Source organism: Physeter macrocephalus, chromosome 10 (assembly GCF_002837175.3).
Source record: "Physeter macrocephalus isolate SW-GA chromosome 10, ASM283717v5, whole genome shotgun sequence".
In the NCBI taxonomy this organism is placed as follows: domain Eukaryota; kingdom Metazoa; phylum Chordata; class Mammalia; order Artiodactyla; family Physeteridae; genus Physeter; species Physeter macrocephalus.
In genome coordinates this window covers 1,819,021-1,836,221 of record NC_041223.1, presented here as the reverse complement: position 1 = coordinate 1,836,221, position 17,201 = coordinate 1,819,021, and the positions used below count along the sequence as shown (strand labels likewise).

The 17,201-nt window shown below is 48.3% G+C and overlaps 1 protein-coding gene across 15 annotated transcripts in view; it reads left to right on the top strand.

The window, feature by feature from the left end:
* AFDN (afadin, adherens junction formation factor) overlaps positions 1-17,201 on the top strand; it is a 133,642-nt gene that overhangs the window by 95,977 nt on the left and 20,464 nt on the right. For all 15 annotated transcript variants that reach the window (XR_008618312.1, XM_024122678.3, XM_028494762.2 and 12 more), the window contains 5 exons: positions 854-957; positions 2,982-3,068; positions 15,411-15,476; positions 15,666-15,739; positions 16,114-16,232. Coding sequence is in view for 14 of the 15 variants with exons in the window: in XM_024122678.3 (XP_023978446.1) it covers positions 854-957; positions 2,982-3,068; positions 15,411-15,476; positions 15,666-15,739; positions 16,114-16,232 (450 nt within the window). In the remaining variant the exon portion in view is untranslated. The remainder of the gene's footprint in view (positions 1-853; positions 958-2,981; positions 3,069-15,410; positions 15,477-15,665; positions 15,740-16,113; positions 16,233-17,201) is intronic.

The window sequence follows — 17,201 nt, the reverse complement described above, 5'->3', positions numbered from 1 at the left end:
GAAACACTAGTGTGGATGAGGGTACCAGCAGGGGCCAGCCAGGACCCCACCCCCCACCCCCCCCCAGCACCCAGGTCGTGTCTGGCAAGCAGTGTGCACTTTGTAATTGTTAGCTGCTGCTAATAAGAACACTTTGGAGAAAAGAAGAATTGTGCAGGGCCTGTGTGATCTGACTTTGTCACGAAATCTCTGAGAAACTGTAAGATCTGACAAATGAGGAATGACATAGGCTTAGTTTTGTAAAGATATCATTTGTCCCTGATGAAAATATCAGAGATATTCTTTAAAACAGTATAAAATGATTCTAAATTTCATTCGGAAGAAATTTACGTGAGTGTGACTTGTCAGAAAATTTGGGCAAAGAGTGATGAGGAGGCCAGTCCTACCCCAGAATTGCTGTACGAGTGGAATAAGTCGTTTGCCCCAGCGTGTGAGCCTGTGCGCACGTCTGTGCTGGGGCCGTTCTCTGGCCCCTCTTTCCTTTCCTGTGTTAGAGGTTCTCAGTGTGACTGAGGAGCTCTTAGTTGAGCAGAGCAGACCAATCTGCAAGGAAGCAATTTCCATGCACTTCTGTAATTTTTCATTGGCGTAAGGGAAAAAGTCTTTGGAATCAAGAAGAGGGGAGACCAATTTCACTTCTCTGCTTGGTGTTGAGAAATTCCATTGGACCAAGGCAAATACGCAATTTTAAAATGATAATTCAGTTTTCAGAGAGAATAAAAGTAATTAAGGGAAATAAATGTTGTCATTCGGTATCATGCAGTTGCTGCTTTCTGTTGCTTCCCTTGTTGAAGATTATGGGTCTGACGTGGTGTGCTTTTCATTCTTAACAGTTTGCCTATTTTCTCCGCAGGATTTTGCAGGTTAATTCCTCACCCACGTTCACCAGGCACTTGGACAATATATTTCGAAGGTGCAGATTATGAGAGTCACCTTATGCGGGAGAACACAGAACTGGCAAGTATTGTGAGAATGACAGACGGACAAGAAAAAGAAACGTGTTCCTTACGATTAGAAACTATTTTTTTTATTTTCAGGCCACGTCTATGTAGTTTTGTCTGTAAACAAATGGTACTTAAAAAAATAAAGCACACTTACACCCACAGTTACATCAACCATAATACCTATTTTAAAAATATATTAATATGGTAGTCTTAATGGGTTTTGTTAGAAAATTTTTCTTTGGTAAAAGTATTTTCTTTTTTCTAGTCAGCTCTACCTTGTCTTAAATGTGTGCCAAATCATTTACTAATATTTTGTATCTTTCTGAAAGAGCCGTCATCCCAGCATTCCCTAGCCTCATAGATTTTAGGGAAAATTCTGCCTTGCTTCCCACAGAGAGTTTTAAACAAGAAAGGGTGCTTTTCCGTGTCTTAGAAAGTGATGCCAGGCCAGAGTTGTCATATGCTACGTACACTAGCAAGTCATTCCAGGAAAAATACAAACAAATGAAATTTTTCCTTTTAGAACTTTTTTTGTTCCATTCCATTTACCTTAAACATTACCTTAAATGTAATTGCCTCTTAAGCCACGTAAGGGTTCAGGGGAGCCCAGCAGAGTGACCCCACGTTGGTCCCAGTGACTGTGGGCGGGGTCGGTGTGTTACGTGCGATGGACGTGGCAGTCAGTCCCCTGGCCCGGATACCAGTGTGCCCAGGCCAGGATTCGGGGATGCTCGTCTATGAAAAACAGCCACAAGTCTTCGGAAGCTTTAGAAACTTCCTTGTGGTGTCCTAACTTATTCCTTAGTCAAAACATTGTGCCTAGTACTTTCCTAATTTCTAAAAAAACAAGAGTATGTAAGGTGACAACACTTAATGTAAGGTGAACAGTGTGATGTGTGTTTTGTATATTAAATTCAAAGTAATTATTTTTGCTTAGTAGCAAACTTTAGGTTTGAGCATCTCCAAAAATTGAATTAGCTGGTGATTGTCGTTACACCAAATAGGTCAAATTTAACTACTGATACAGTGAATGTGCCGCTAATACTCTTTATTAGCTGTTGTTTAGCTAATAGTAAGTAACAGCAGCAATTTCTAATTCCCAGATTTTATAGAAAAACAAGTACCTTAGGTGCAATCACTGATTTTTTTCAGCTTTCTGGTTTATTCGTGGATCCCTGAGAAGATTTCAGGTCTTATATTTTAAAAAGCTTTGTCACCTAATCTTATTTATTTCCCTTAAAGTAGTCTCATCCAGACTTTGGTTCTAAATTAACAAGCCGTGTGTACGGTCAGCACTTCTGGGCCATGTGCCTGCATACTTATGTATGTAACCAACTAAATTCTCTCCGTGGGCGCTGGGAGTTCTCTTCCTGACTTTTGTTAACTCCCACATGGCGTTTGACGTGTACAGGACATGTAGCGTCAGTGGCTAATTTCACTTGCTCATTTGTTTGTGGGTCTGTTCAAAACCGGCCTGTCTTCTTGGTCGGTGGGTAACTTATTCCCCAGCCACGGGCTGCACAGGATAATGCAGAGCTTTGGGTCCCGCTGTCGAAGCCTGTGGCTGCTGTATTCTTGCTGTCGAATTTTCCCAAGAGACAGAGATGTGAGATCATCTTTGTCATCACTGTTTTTGCAGTCCTCCCCATAGCGTAAAGTAAGTGTAAGTTTCTTTTTTAAAAAAAACACCTAGTAATTGGTGCTGAAAGGTAATAGAGTAAAAATTTAATTTTCTCTTTATGATCGGGTTTTTCTCATGTGATAGTAATGCAAGGTTAGTTTTATTTTATAAATTAAATTCCTTAAATAACATTTAAATAGCATCTGTGATGATTCATCTTTAAGGCTCTGGAGTCAAGACTATTGGTATTTACTTTTCCCGATTACTCCATGAGGAGTATCTGTTCATTGATTTTTACTGTTTCCTTTTCCCCTCTCCGTTGGGTTTCCTCTCCCCACGACCGGAGAGAAAACGAGTGACCGAATGGCGGTACTTGCATTTCAGGCCTGTAGTAAGGTTCTGTTTCCGTCCCTTAGGCTCAGCCTCTGAGGAAAGAACCTGAAATAATCACGGTGACCCTCAAAAAGCAGAACGGAATGGGCCTTAGCATTGTCGCAGCAAAGGTAGGACGGGACAGGTGGTGGCAGAGCTGCCAGCCTTCATCCTTTAAGTCTTGGGCCAGCAGCTGTCGGGGCCGAGCTGTGCGTCCAGTTCTGCGTCTGGGAGGGGGCGAGGGTGTGGGAATGGAGCCCCGGGCTCGCTGCGTTCCCGGGGTGACTGCTCCGCGGACGGGCCAGGGTGCGAGCTCCCCAGGCCGGGCAGGTGGTGCTCCCGGGGAGCCGGGGCGGGAGGGACCCGACACCCTGCTCCCGCGTCCGTGTGCAGCGGGCCCCCGGGTCCCTGGCCCCCCGCAGGCTGCAGCTCCTGGCAGCAGGAGTCCTAGAGGCCGCGAGCCGTGTGCGCGCGCCACGCGGGAGCCGCAGCGAGGGAGCACCGCGTGGCACGGCCCTGTCTGGGGAGAGCGGAGGGGAGAGAGGGCCTTCGCTCATTTTAAAGACTCTTGATTGACAGGTGGGGTGTTGTGTTTCTCAGAGAAGCGAAAGGGTTCGGAAGAAAAAAGGGCCATGGTGAAAGCGAGATTCTAGGGCATTGGCGTGCAGGAGGCAGTACAGCACTGGGACTAAAGCAGCCAGAGGAGCTGAACCTTTGTATTAGCACGTGGAAGGGAGGTGTGGTCTGGGGCTCAGCAGCCTGGGTCTGAAGCAGCGCATCACCTGGGCTCCCCCAAGGAGGCCAGGGAGCCAGGCCAGAGCCTCGCAGGCCAGGACTCACGCTCAGCCCTTCCGACGCGGTCCTGCTCGTGGGCCACGTTTCCAGCCTGTCGCGATCGGGTGGGCCCACAGCTCGGAACACCGGGGGATGTGAGCCGGAGGTGACAGGCTGCAGACTGTTATCCTCTTTGCTCACCGAGTCAAATGCCCACTTTCAGGGGAAAAAAAAATTATTAGGATAAAAGTTACCCCACCACACTCCAGTATACAGGAAAAATGTAACCCCCCCCCGGATTTTCTGATTTTTACACGTATATATGTATATAAAAATCTTATTTCAGATACTTGTCTTGAGATTTGAAGTTCTCCTTATCCCTTTCAATACAAAGCTACCTGTTTTCTGTGCGTTTAAGTTGGATCTACTTAAGTGTCTCTGGGCCCTTCCCTCTGGCCCGAGTCCTGAGTGTAGCGGACCGTGAGGCCCCGCGTGGGCGCCCCCCAAACCCCCTCTGGCTGGCCTCTGGCCTCGCCCGGCTGCCAGGTGTCCGTGGGCAGTTAGGACGAGGAGCCAGGCTGAGAGTCACCGTCCAGCCTTGTTCCCGTGCCTGCGGTTGTTGCTGGCGAGAGGCAGCAGCAAAGGGCGCCGGCCCCGGGGCTCCGCCGGCCCGGGTGTGTGGCCGGGGTCGGGTGAAGAGCAGCCGCAGGAAACCGTCTCCCTGCCAGCGCAGAGTCGGGATCAGTGAAGGCCCCTGAGGAGACGCCTCGTGCGCTGGACCTCGGACGGTGAGCCGTGAAGCCTGGCGGAGGGGCGGGCACAGACTTTGCGGCCCCGGGACCAGAGCGCGGAGGCGAGGGGAGCCCTCGGAGGCGACCTGAGAGCAGGCGAGACCAGACGCCGTGGAGCAGGGCCTGCAGGCCCCCCGTGGGGCCCAGGCGGGCAGACACTCTGCTCCGCGGGCGTGTGGTCACAGCGGGAAAGCGGGCAGGGCAGTGGCCAGCGAGGCGTGTGGCTGGGTCCCCAGGAGACTGATTCCAAGAAGCCCGAGGGCTTGCTGCAGTTGCAGGCTTTAGAGGGAGTAGCCACTGAAGGGCTCACGTAAGACGTGGGATCAGAGCGCAGTCCTGAGAGTTTATTCTTCCTGCCTTGGAGAGCGTGGTCCGAGGGGCTCAGAAGTGCAGCCAGGGGCTAGTGAGGGAGCTACGCCTGGTTTTGCAAGCGGGAGGAGTGTCCGCTCAGCAGGGGAAGGAGGTGGCAGCGGTGACGGAGGCCGGGCAGCCGCGGCAGCACGTTTACTCATACGGGTCAGCGTGGCGTCGCTGGGACAGACACCCCTGCAGGCGGCCGGGCCCCGGCGCGTCCGCCACTGCAGGGCTGCCAGCTTCTGGTGCATCTTGGGCGCTGATGTGTATCTGTTGAATGGCAGCTTTCACCTTGGTTGCTGAACTGGGTGTATGTAGTGAGTGGAAGAGAGAACTATCACAGTGTATCCCGGGTCTGTCTTCAGCGGCTGGGCGTGTGGGAGTGTTTACTGAAGGTGGGGCTCCTGAAAAGGAGCACGTTTTGGCAGGGAGAGAATCGAGAGCTCAGTTTTGAGCGTGTTAGATTTGAGAGCTGGGAGGGTGCCTGTTGAGCTCGGCGAGCGAGCGTGTTATCACATGCATCGCCGGACACCTGAGTGTGGGACTCGGAGGGAGGGTCGCGAGGCATAGGGCTGCTCTAAGGGGGTAAGAGCGCGCTCTAGTAACCGGACGGCGTGCCGTTTTCAGGCATGAAAAAGTGTGTCAGTGTCTGTTCTTAAAATGAGGCACGACTCTACCAGTTCACCTGTGGACTCCATGGCTTTTTCTCCAGCAGAGCTGTAGTCTCTTCGGCGCTCGCAAAGCAGTGTTGAGCAAGAGTGAGCAAGTCCTGTAACGGACACTCATCGCTGAAGCAGCGCTCTGTGCTTGATGCCCGGCTATGTCTCTGTCGGCCCTCGTGACAGCGCAGGTGGCCTCGGGAGCCTCCCAGGCCGTGCCGTGAGTGCGGGCAGCCGGGGTGCAGGGCCTCTGCTCGCAGAGCTCGGCGTGCTCCGTGGGGGGCGCCGGGGCTCAGACTCGCCCCTGCTCCACGCGTGCAGCCCGGAGCGGAGCGCTTCCCCTCCGCCCGCTCAGTGTGGCCGCACCTCGAGTCTCGGGGAGAGGAGCCTGTGGGGCGTTTCCAGCTGGCCCCCGATGATCACACAACGCCGTCATCTGTCATTTTGTTCTTGTTAAACACAGAAGAGCCTGCAGGCTGCTGTATTAAATTTTACCCCCGTCTCCCTCACTTGCGTCTGTGTGTTTTGGTCTTTTCTGTGAGCTGTTGCAGCCTTTGTGTTCGGCTCCGTTCTTCTTCACTTCTTCCTAATTAGCATGTGGCCTCGCGGCCGTGAGCCTGGGCAGGGTTCTGATGTCAGCCCGCCGACGCCCCTAAGGGCTGCGGCTATTTTATGGAATCCAGATGCCTTGGAACCGTCGTGCGCCGTCCACTCTGAAACCCTGCTTTGGGGAAGTTTGGGGCGCTACTTCTCACTCAGCTGAGGGCCGGCACGGTGCTTCCTGTTTAATTTGGATTTTTAAAATAGAAACCGTCCCCTCCTTTTTATTTTTCTAGCTCTTTTTAAAGTTCAATAAAGTACAAAGTAAACGAAAATCTGAGCTTGCCCGGTTACGTAAGAGTCGAAGTGTTGCATCGGTCTGGCTGGAGTTGCTCAGTGCCGTCCGGGTTGTGGCGTCCAGCTCAGCTTCGTGGTGGCGAGCCTTGAGAGGCCAGCTGTGTGCCGCTGTTGCCACCGGGGGAAGTAGACAGTTGTGTTTCAGCTGGAGGAGCTGGTGCGCCCGAAAGACCAAAATGTGGCTCTCTGTTGTCGGAAGAGCAGAGTCTGTGGTGAGTCTCTTCGGGGGCTGTGGTGGACGTGGATGTTCAAGGTCTTTAGAGGCTGCTTTCCCTCCACGGTAACGTGCTTCAGCCTGTCCGGGGTTCACTTGCCCGTGAAGCAGCCGTGTAAGGGAGCTCGTAATTACATACCCAGATGTTTACTGCTCCGTAGCTCAGCACTATGGATTCCCGAGGTTCGTGAAACTGTAAGGCTTCTACGTACTCTTTATACAAGAAAAAAACATTAATCTACTCCTGCTGGTTATAGTATAGTGAAAGTTGCTTGAAATATTGGTAGCTACTGCTGTAGAATTTGCCAAGGACATGCAGGAATATCCACAGTGCAACTTCTTTTTGGCCGTTTTAGGTGCTTTTTACTGCAGGCTTTCTCCAAAACCTGTTTTTTCTAAAAGTGAACATAAAAGTGACAATATGAAAGGTACTTAGGATATTTTACTATTTTATTTAAAAATGAATGGTTAATTGAATCGTAGTTTGTGCTTTGACTGTATACGGTTTTTAAGTTTTTAAATCTTACTTAGTTAGCTTAAAACACAAAATAAAATTCCTGTGCCTTAAAAAGGAAAGGATAAAAGCAGTGTTTATTGATAATAGTGCCTTTTCACCACTTGGAAAGTGAGTTTGAACTACAGTTTAGTCCTTTAAGGAATTTGAGACCTTCACCGTTGTGTTCCTTAGTGACTTTATTGGGACCAGGTGGGAAAGACCTAGTCAAAGAAATGAGTCGGGAAATTCTCAGTTTCCTTTTAAGATCAATGCCAAAGTACCAGGTGACTGCAGTTTCTCCCGTGGACATGCCAGGAATAACTTTCCATTAAGTTGTGCGAAACGACCGAGTGCCCTGCATGGCTGTTGCTTATGAATTTGGAAACAATGTTTTATGTTTCTGTCCTAATAGTAAATTATATAAAAAGAACAATGTTTTACCTATACATTTACAGTAACGGTCTACGTGCAAACTTCTTGGGTCGACCGAAATAACTGAATTCAATTACAATATTAAAATAATGTAATCGGAAGAGTCATGTTAACCCTCTAAAGCAGAGCCATCTTTTCACGTGGTGGTTGGTACACGTAGAGAAGGACAGTATTTGTAGGGTCCCCGGGTGGAGGGTTTGGCTGTGGAGCAGCCCAGGCTGGCGAGGCCCAGACAGCCCCGGGGCACCTGCCTGAGCCGTGCAGGAACCGATGGGTCACCTTCCTTGTCTCACTCTTGAGCCACAGAAGCTCTGAGGCTCCCGGGGAAGCTGCCCCTTCGCCCTGGAGAACCGTCCTCGCACCCTGGGTCGTGCGCCCACCCTTCCGGGCTCCAAGGCCTCCTGCAGCCCATCTGTAGGGCCCAGTTCAGAATCGGTGTGGTTTGCTTCCTTTACTTTATGGAGAGTGAAAAGATAGATGACAGTGTTGTTTGTTTGTGCTTTATGCAAACGGTAGAAGATGGGCAGAGCTGACCCTGGAGCCTGCCTCTCTGGCAGAAAGGGCGCTTACCACGCGAGTGCCGTCCAGGCTGCTAGGGTGGAGAGTGTCTCAGGCGTGAGTTTGAAAACTGATTGTTTCAGAACTAAGGTAATTCCTACCAAAAAGAGAGAGCCTGACAATGTTTCTAAAAGTCTAGTCTGAATTTTAGTAGTTTATGAATCAGGACTCTCGTCTGACTAGAACTGAAGCAGCTCCAAACACTGAGAAAGGGGCGGGTGGGCCGAGCATTGTACTGAATCTGCCTGATGAGTTTTAAATACTCCTGGCTCTCAGGTCAGCCCAGCCCACTGATGGTTGGAAAGCCTTTCGCCAGAGTGCAGGCTGTTTCCAGCCGCGAACAATAGGCTGAACTCAGCTGCTGTGGCTGGCCAGTCTGTCTTCCTCCTGCTGCTGCCTTTTGGGGGGCGGGGGGAGGGGGATTGCGTTTTAATGATGTTTTTCTGCTGTAACTCATGTCACACTCCCACACTCACTCAGAAATTGCCGCTGGGATGTTTGAAGCGGGCTTCCTTCTGATTGAGCCTCTCTGAGCGGGCGGTGAGGGCACCTGTGCTTCGGTCTTTCCCAAGGTGCCTCAGAAGATTCAGAGCAAACAAGGTATTTGCGAGCAGCCTTTCTAAACTCGTAGCCGGTTCTCATCGGATACACAAGGCAGCTGACTGATAGGTGCGTCTGGGGAAAGCGCAGTGTGGCTTCTGCTCTCTGTCGTTCTGTTTGGGCATCATTTTTGTCAGCTGACCGCCGTTCGCGCGTGTACCTCTTCTGCAGGTAAATTCCAGGTGTGGTGTTGCTTCACCCCCTTCAACCTCTGCCCTTTCCTTCTCTCCTCCTCCTCTCAGACTCCTTCTCCTCAAGCCTCCTTCTCTCCCTTTTAAGGGAAAGGAAAGCAGCTTCACGATGCACTTTAAGGTTAAATACTGAGATCACACAGGAGTGACCTTTGTTATTTCACTTTAACTGCTTTTTTCAGGACTGAGGATCCAGCCCTCTGCCTTCTTTTGTGCCCCTGGCCAGTGTGTGTGGTCACCATTCTCTAACGGCCTGAAATGACGTTAAAGGCCACAGGTGCCAGACAGCAGCTCGAGTGCTGTCCTGCGTGTGGCTCTCCTCAGTGCCTCTGGAAGGGAAAATGGGGTTTTGATTTTTAAAAGTGTACCTTTAATATTTAATTCCGAAGTCGTATCTAGCGAACTTCATAATTCCGGATGGCTTTGGAACATATAAGTGCTTTCCAGAGACAGTTTTTCAAAAGGAGCTTGACTTGTCAGGTGAGGAGTGGACAGCTCCAAACGGTTATTATGCCTGTGCTGTTCATGCAAGTAACAGGGACCAAAAATACAGTCACATCTTTTCAAATGCCGGTTTAGACAACTCTAGGCAAGTAAGTCTTAAAATACTTTTTACTCTTTATGTATTTACTTATTATACTGCGGTTCTCTTCTCATGGTTGGAAATCAGGGTGTGTAATGTTAGCATACATATTGTGTTACACTTAGATCTTGTCTTTACCCAGTTATCTGCATGATTATAGATTATTGCTAGTATCTTTGGTTACTAATAACGTAGATATACTATGAAAAGCTTATGGTTTTAGAGCAGTGCTGTCCAATAGAAATAGAATACGTGGGCCGTGTAGGTAATTCAGAATTTTCTATTAGCTACATTTAAAAAAATAAAAGAGACGGAAATTAACTTTAATAGTATGTCTTCTTTTATGTAGTTACGATTCCCACGTGTAGTCATGTAAGTCGTTAGTGAGATATTTTAGACTCTTCCTTTGCGTGCTCAGTCTTTGAAGTTGGGCGCGCTGTGCGCTGAACTACGCAGTCCGCTTTGGACGAGCCGCATATCCCCGCGCTCAGCAGCCCCTGGGCCGCGTGGCTGCTGCGCCAGACACGCCTAACGTGCCTTCACAAGCGAGCGTCTGGAAGGCTCTCTGCGTATGTTCCTCTCATTGGCTTTTGGTCAGTGCTTAGGCAGCTCATCTTTACATTCTTCTAATGACAGATGCGATGCCTTGACACGTAGCAGCAAAAAGGTATAACTTGTGGACTCCGTTTTCATTTCTCAATTAGAAAAGTAGAATTACCATAAAATGAATTTTAATTTTGTGTGTATGTAAATAAAAGAGGAACTTAACAGAATTTGTTTAGTAATTTTTTTAAAGTTCAGTCTTACTGGGCTAGTGTGTGCATTATTGTGTAGAAATAAGACATAAGTGGTTTAATATTTCTGGAATTAATAAAATTTTGTTTTATTCTTTTCTTTAAATCATAATCTATAACGTTTTTATGTTTATTCAGATGAAATGGGGTGGGTGGCAGAGAGCTCTGTAATGTTAAGGGACGATTACGTCTTTTCCAAGAGCCGACCTGTTCCCAGTACAGATGGTAGTGGGCCGGGACCCACACAGCTCACCAGCTCCCCGTCTCCCCAGTCACGGGGGCCGTTCCAGCCAGGGCTGCTCTGGCCAGATTGAGGCCTTGGATCACCTCAGCGTTGCTCAAAGATTGCGGTCTTTGGGGTGGAAAGTAACTATCCATGTCGATTTTGTAGAGAGAGAGGGAGAGTGTATTAGAAATTCCTTAGAGTTCTTTCATCTCCAGGTGGTATATTCATCTTTGATTTTGTTTTTCTAAAATTGTTACTGGTGGAACTGTAATTTATCTGTACAGCAGTTGCATTTACAGACTTTTATGGCCAGTTTATAGTCGTGAGCTACCCACAAAGTACAGATAAGATTCAAATAAGGAGAGATGGGAGGGATCCAGCCTGGAAAGAGGGAAGGGCCTCCCCATAGAGACAGGCAGTCTGCAGAAAGGGACACGCTGCCGGACATATAGGCAGAGTGCTCTGCTAAGTAAGGAATATTCACGAGGTAAATAGTGCGAGGTTGAGACCACATTTGGAAGATTCAGATGCCAGCCAAAGTTTGGATACCTCTTAGAGGAGTGCCCAGCCTTTTTGCCCCCAGGGACCGGTTTCGTGGCAGACAGTTTTTCCAGGGACCGGGGCGGGGGCAGGGGGGCGGCCCAGCCGGTGATGCGAGCGGCCGGGGGGGATCCGGGGCGGAGGATGAAGCTTCCCTCGTGTGCCCACAGCTCACCTCCTGCTGTGCGACCCAGCGTTGGGGACCCCGTCTTCGAATATTACTCATGTATCTCCCCACCCCCGAGAGTCTTGTTAAAAGATAATCTTTTTTCCTGGTGCTTTGTCGATGACCTTTAACTGAAGTCCGTTTTTGTGGCCACAACCTTCAGTAGAGCTTTTAGACGCTCGCGATCTTTGGATTGAGGTCTCTAATAATCATGACCTCTCGTTTCTTCCTTGTGACAAGGAAGCATAAATTGAACTTACTTGGAATTAAAAGGAGCAGCTGTGACTTAGAATTTAGATAACTTCCCGTCATGCGAGGCAGTAACGTCCATCGGTTCTTCAGCGCCGTGCCTTCCTCGTCGCCCGCTGCCTGACAGTGGTGGATCCGAGTGTCACGGTCAGAAATGCTCGAGGTTTCTAACTTTTTACACCAGTAGTTCCGCAGTGCTGTGCTGCCAGCTCACAGATAACACGCGTATCAGCCGCTTCTTAGCCTGCCGACGGATTCATTCGGTAAGACTCTGGATTCCCCCAGAGAGGGTTTGTAAAATAAGGAGTTGACCCCGTTGTCGTAGCCTGACTGCAGGGATTTGGGAAGTGGCCCTGGCAGGGAGCTGGGGGAGGGGCCGCCTGTAACCGTCTGAGGGAACACAGGAAATCCCACGGGGACATGAGCGAGCAAGAGGTCACATCCTGCCTGGCCTTGGCAAGGTGAGTGGGCTGGCAGGTGGGCCGAGCAATCCAATGATGAAAGGATTTTGGCAGAGCCATTGCATCAGAAGGTCGTTTTGTGTGGTGAGAACAGCATAAATAAAAGCAAGGACCTGGCAACGGGCGGGGGGGGGGGCGGTGTGCAGGGCGATCAGGTGGATGAAAGGATTTTGGCAGAGCCATTGCATCAGAAGGTCGTTTTGTGTGGTGAGAACAGCATAAATAAAAGCAAGGGGGGGGGGGGGGGGGGGGGGGGGGGCGGTGTGCAGGGCGATCAGGTGGGCGTGGTGTGCTTGAACTTGAACTTGGGCGCCATGTGCAGGAGGCTTGTGCTCACTGACAGATAGCTGGTGACCTGTTGGGTCAGGAGAGCTTGGTTGGAGGCATGTGCTTCCGGAAGGGGCATTTTCTAAGGCAGGTTGGATAGAGGGGGCCAGCGGGTCAGTCATAAGGAGAGTTTCCTCATTTTGCCAGAATTTTTCTGAAATTTATAATGTAAACTAACGCTTGTTTAAAGATGTGACTTCAATTAAAAAAATTTTTAATGATGCTATCAAATATCTACTACAGGATCAGTTACTTGAATACTTAAACTTAGATTTACTAGATTTCATATTGCATGTAATGTGTAATAAATTATCTATTTAAAAACATTAGGATTGGGGATTATTTCAGTGCTCCTTGCAGCTCATATGGAGTCAGCTGAATTTAAGCCTGTGTATTAGTTTTGTCTAAAATACAGAGCGGTGGTGAAATCGTAGAGACCCGGTAGTTACCCTCAGGTGTGTGATTACTGGTCTACATGAAGAGGTTGAAGACAGGAAGTAATAATGTAGTGAAGCTACAGTTTATCGTGGATGTGCAGCCAGGGCATCTTCCTGGAGGGAAAGCTGTGACTAACGGAGGCCCTGACGGATATGCAGCGAAAAGCGCGTTTGCGAGTTCTTGGTTTATCGGGAGGAAGCAGAACAGTATTTTCATGGTTTTCTTATACGTTCTATTTTGTGACTTTAAAAAGATTAAAGTTTTCTTATCACTTTAAGTTGTCTAAATAAATGAGATATTTTTTCTTTATTAATAATAACCTTTCATACCAGAAATGGGGAGGAGGGCTTGATTTATTGTTTTAAAATATCCAAATATGTATTTGGGTTTTTTTTAACATCAGTTACTAACAATACTGTCTTACTGGTATTACTGCTAGAGATTTCTTTTGTCAGAGGTAGTGGTGATTGACTATCTTATTAAAAGTATAATTTTTATTATCTAAATTACAAGGACAGTATTGCATTCCCAAAAAATAATGCTTGTGAAAATGTAGTGTGTCCATTCACACTGAAAACTGGGATTCTGAAGTTTAGAGGCATTGCTTTCACATCAGTCAAATAGAGAGCAGAAGAAAAAAGTAACTATGCTTTTAGAACCTTTCCAAAAAAAATCTGGCCTAGTTACAAGGAAATAATCACGCAGCGTTTGCAGAAAAAGATAAAGAGGGATTTTCAGTACCCTGCTCAGAAATATTATTTGACAACCGCAAAGAAAACTACTCTAGAATATAAGCTCCTTTGGGGGTGGGGACGTGGGGAGGTGTCTGTTTTGTTCATTCACGCACCCAGAGAGCTTAGGGTGGTACAGGCATTCAGTGACTCTTTGCGGAATGAACGCAGTTGTTATTCAGACAGCCCAGTTAGGTAATTAATCATAGATCACATCAAAGTGTAGAATATTGTTTGAAGGAGTCATTTAACTAGGTAATATAGGAGGGGTACCCAAGCGGGGCTGCCCTAGAAGTAGAGTCCCACGGAGCACCTTAGTCCTCAGGTTCAAGGAGACCATATTGGTATAAGGAAAGTCAGATGAAAGCTGTATTTATTGCTTTTTTGCCAAGTGATAGGCTAAAATTCAGAAAGTTCCCATTTACTGAATGATTATATATACATATATGTACACACACACACACGTGTGTGTGTGTGTAGAGTGTGTGTGTGAAATTTCAAATGTACCCCAAAAAGTACAGTATTTCTCCAGTATCCCAGTAATTTTGTACGTGAGGCAGGAGGGCCAAGTGAGTCCTCGGGGCGTGTGGTTGGGTGTCTGGACCTGGCAGGAGACGTGTAATGAGGCAGGGTGGTGGATGTCGACATACAGACAGACAAGACAGACAGACAGACGGAGAGGGGTCTTGAGGGGAACAGTCAGGAGACCTCAGCCAGAGGGTCAGGAGCTGCTGAGGAGAATACGGATTTTACTTACCTTGTGTAGAGCCTTTATAAAATCAGCTCCCAGATAATGTAACCCCAGGAAACCTGGAGTGGAGCTGTTGTGTTGAGGCAGTGTATACGGTCTTCAAAAAGAGGTGAGTGGTAGGTGCTTTTAGGCTCACAAAAGGGCACCTCTGCTGGGTTTTCCCTGCGGCGGGGGCAGGGCGGACACTGGCAGTGCTGGTCGGTCAGACTGTCCTCTTTAAACCTGTTCTGTTAACTAAAGGGAAGAATGAGCTTTCAGGTGGAAATTTGGGAGTTCCAGAGTCTTGTAGAGAACTGGTGTCAATTAAGTCAGTTGTTGAACTGTCTTTATATCTTTCTGTGCGTGATACCGTATATTTTTGCTTTTGTGATACGATATTTCATAAGTACTGAGGTTCCAGCTGAGAAATATGTTCTCAGTTGTAGAATATTGGTAGTGACATCCAAATGACGTTTCATACGTATGAATGCTTCCTCTGGTGGCCCTAATAAATTATCTAAAATTTTGATGTTACGTTGTAGTTGTAACGTCCGAATAGAACACTGGCGATTCTGTAAGGCAACTGTATCTGTTTCTTACATCCGCCTCACAGAGGTTCCTTGCCCGTCCGTGATGTAACGTGCAATGAAGCTAGTGTGCGCGCGCATGCTGCGTGGGCTGGTGCTCGTAGCTTCAGGACTTCCTTAGGGTGACAGTGCGTGATCCTTTAATTGCGGCAGCGTAGAGTATTTTCTGCATAATTGTCTCTACCTAAGTCCCTCTTGTTTGCCATAAGAAGGTTTTTCTTGCTTTAGATTTTAAACTATATGTGTGGAAAGAATAAGGGTGTGAGGGGAGGTAGGTAAGTTTTGGAATGCAGAAACCCTCTGGTGAGCTGCTTTTGTATTAAGGTGAGTAGTAGTGCTTGCTGCGAGCGTGGCTCACGGACACTTGTGCCGTCAGGACTCACCTCTGCCTTCAGGACTGCAGGTCGGTCGTGGTCGCCTCACCAGCTGACCGGTAATTGACTGGTTTTTCAGGAGTAGTTTTTCTTAATTTGGAAAGAGAAAGTAGGTGCATTTCCTGTTAGTTTCTTTCTATTTACCGGAGTGTTAATTCTGTTGATACAGTTTTTGCAATTCTAATTTTCATGTAAAAACAAGCGCTAAGACTTTTCTTACAGTCATCTATAGGCATGTTTTATTTTTACGTTTCTTACTGTGTGTTTTCAGTGCGGTGTTTTCCACCTTGTTTTTGTTTAGGGTGCTGGTCAAGACAAGCTGGGAATCTACGTCAAGTCTGTTGTAAAAGGAGGTGCTGCTGATGTGGTGGGTATGACTCTTAAAGCGGCCAGCTCTCTGTGCCGCGTGTTTAACAAACGACATGCGATGTTCCGGCTGTTTCAGCTTGTGGAAAACGCAAGTCTGAGAGAACTTATCGCTGGCTCCCTCTCCCCCCTTCCCCCTCTGCTGTCCCTCCCCCCTCTCCCGTCCGCATGTGCCTTCCGGGGTGTTCAGGACGGGCGGCTGGCTGCAGGTGACCAGCTCCTCAGCGTGGACGGACGGAGTCTGGTAGGACTCTCTCAAGAAAGGTATCGTTTCTTTATTTGTTTAAAGCTTAAGAAGAGCACTTTTTAGGGATATTTCATATTAAATTTTGGAATTGGAAGATGAAAAACCATGCTAAAAACCATGCCCTTCCTCTCCAAGTGTAAAAGTCTTAGTGTACGTGAAAATTATGTATTTTAGTCTGAACACGTTTCTTTGACTCTCAGCGCTTGCTGAAATTTCTGGAAATCCCCTACTGTTCTTACTGATAAGTCAGAGGGAGGGAGTCTGTCAGAACTGACTCAGGCTGGCGGGCGAGGCCGGCGGGCGTGCTGGCCTCGCCCTGCCCACAGGCTGCCGTGGTGACAGGACAGGTGCCTGAATCACTTCTCTTACAGCTGCGATGCTCTCTTCCCAGGGCAGCAGAACTGATGACGAGGACAAGCTCCGTGGTGACGCTGGAAGTAGCCAAGCAAGGAGCCATTTATCACGGTCTGGCTACCCTGCTCAATCAGCCGTCCCCCATGATGCAGAGAAGTAAGGACTGCGGGTCGCTGCCGCCTCCACTGACCGCTGCCAGTCGTAGCTCCTGCTCACTGATCACCCGCCGAGCGCCAGGCTTTTCCCAATCGTGGCCTCTTCTAATACTCACAGACCCTGTGGGATAGGCCCTGTTGTCGTTACCCCGGTTTTAAAGAAGGACGCGAGGCTGAGCACGGTGCCCAGGGTTACTAGATCATGGGCTGCTGGGGCCAGTCGCGCTACGGTGGTGGTAGTTTATTAGGCCCCCCCCTCCAAGAGCCACTGACGACGTGCACACGCCTGGTGACTGCAGGGGACCCCCCCCCCCATGTTCCACAGGCCAGCACTCAGGGCACTTGGTCGGTAGTAAGTGGAGGAGTGACTCTTCATCTTTGACAGACAAACACGGGATGTAAAGCCTTCAAAGAACAAGTAGAATTCTCTCCCGAAGGAATGTTTACACGCGTGTGTATGAATAGTTGTTTCAGTCTTGCATGCTCTGAGATAGGGCATGATCGTTATGTAGAGAGTTCACTTTAACTAAAAAGCTCAGTTTTTGAATAAATAATTTGTTGGTGGGAACCATGGTTTTGTAGGTACATCAAAAACTTCAGAATAAAATCAATATAAATGTGGGGCTTTGTAAAGAATTAGTTGAGAAACAGGGGAAAACCCTTATGATTCCCGTTGTCTGCTAAATCGCCACACACTTTGCGTGTCCTTGGCTGGCCGTGTGCGTCCCCGGAGCCGGTGCCGGATAGTGACTGCAGCCGAAGCACTGAGAGCCTGGACCAGACAGACACGAGGCCTTCACACGGCACTGTGGTTTTGCTTTTTTCATGACGTGATACTTAACATATTGGTTGTCTCACGTCTTAGTTTATAGTCATTTGAAAGAAGCAAACTAGATGATGAGTTTAGGACCAACGAGGGAAACTGTTGGAATAAATAATAGGTCAGGGCCATCGAGCGAGAGGACAGGAA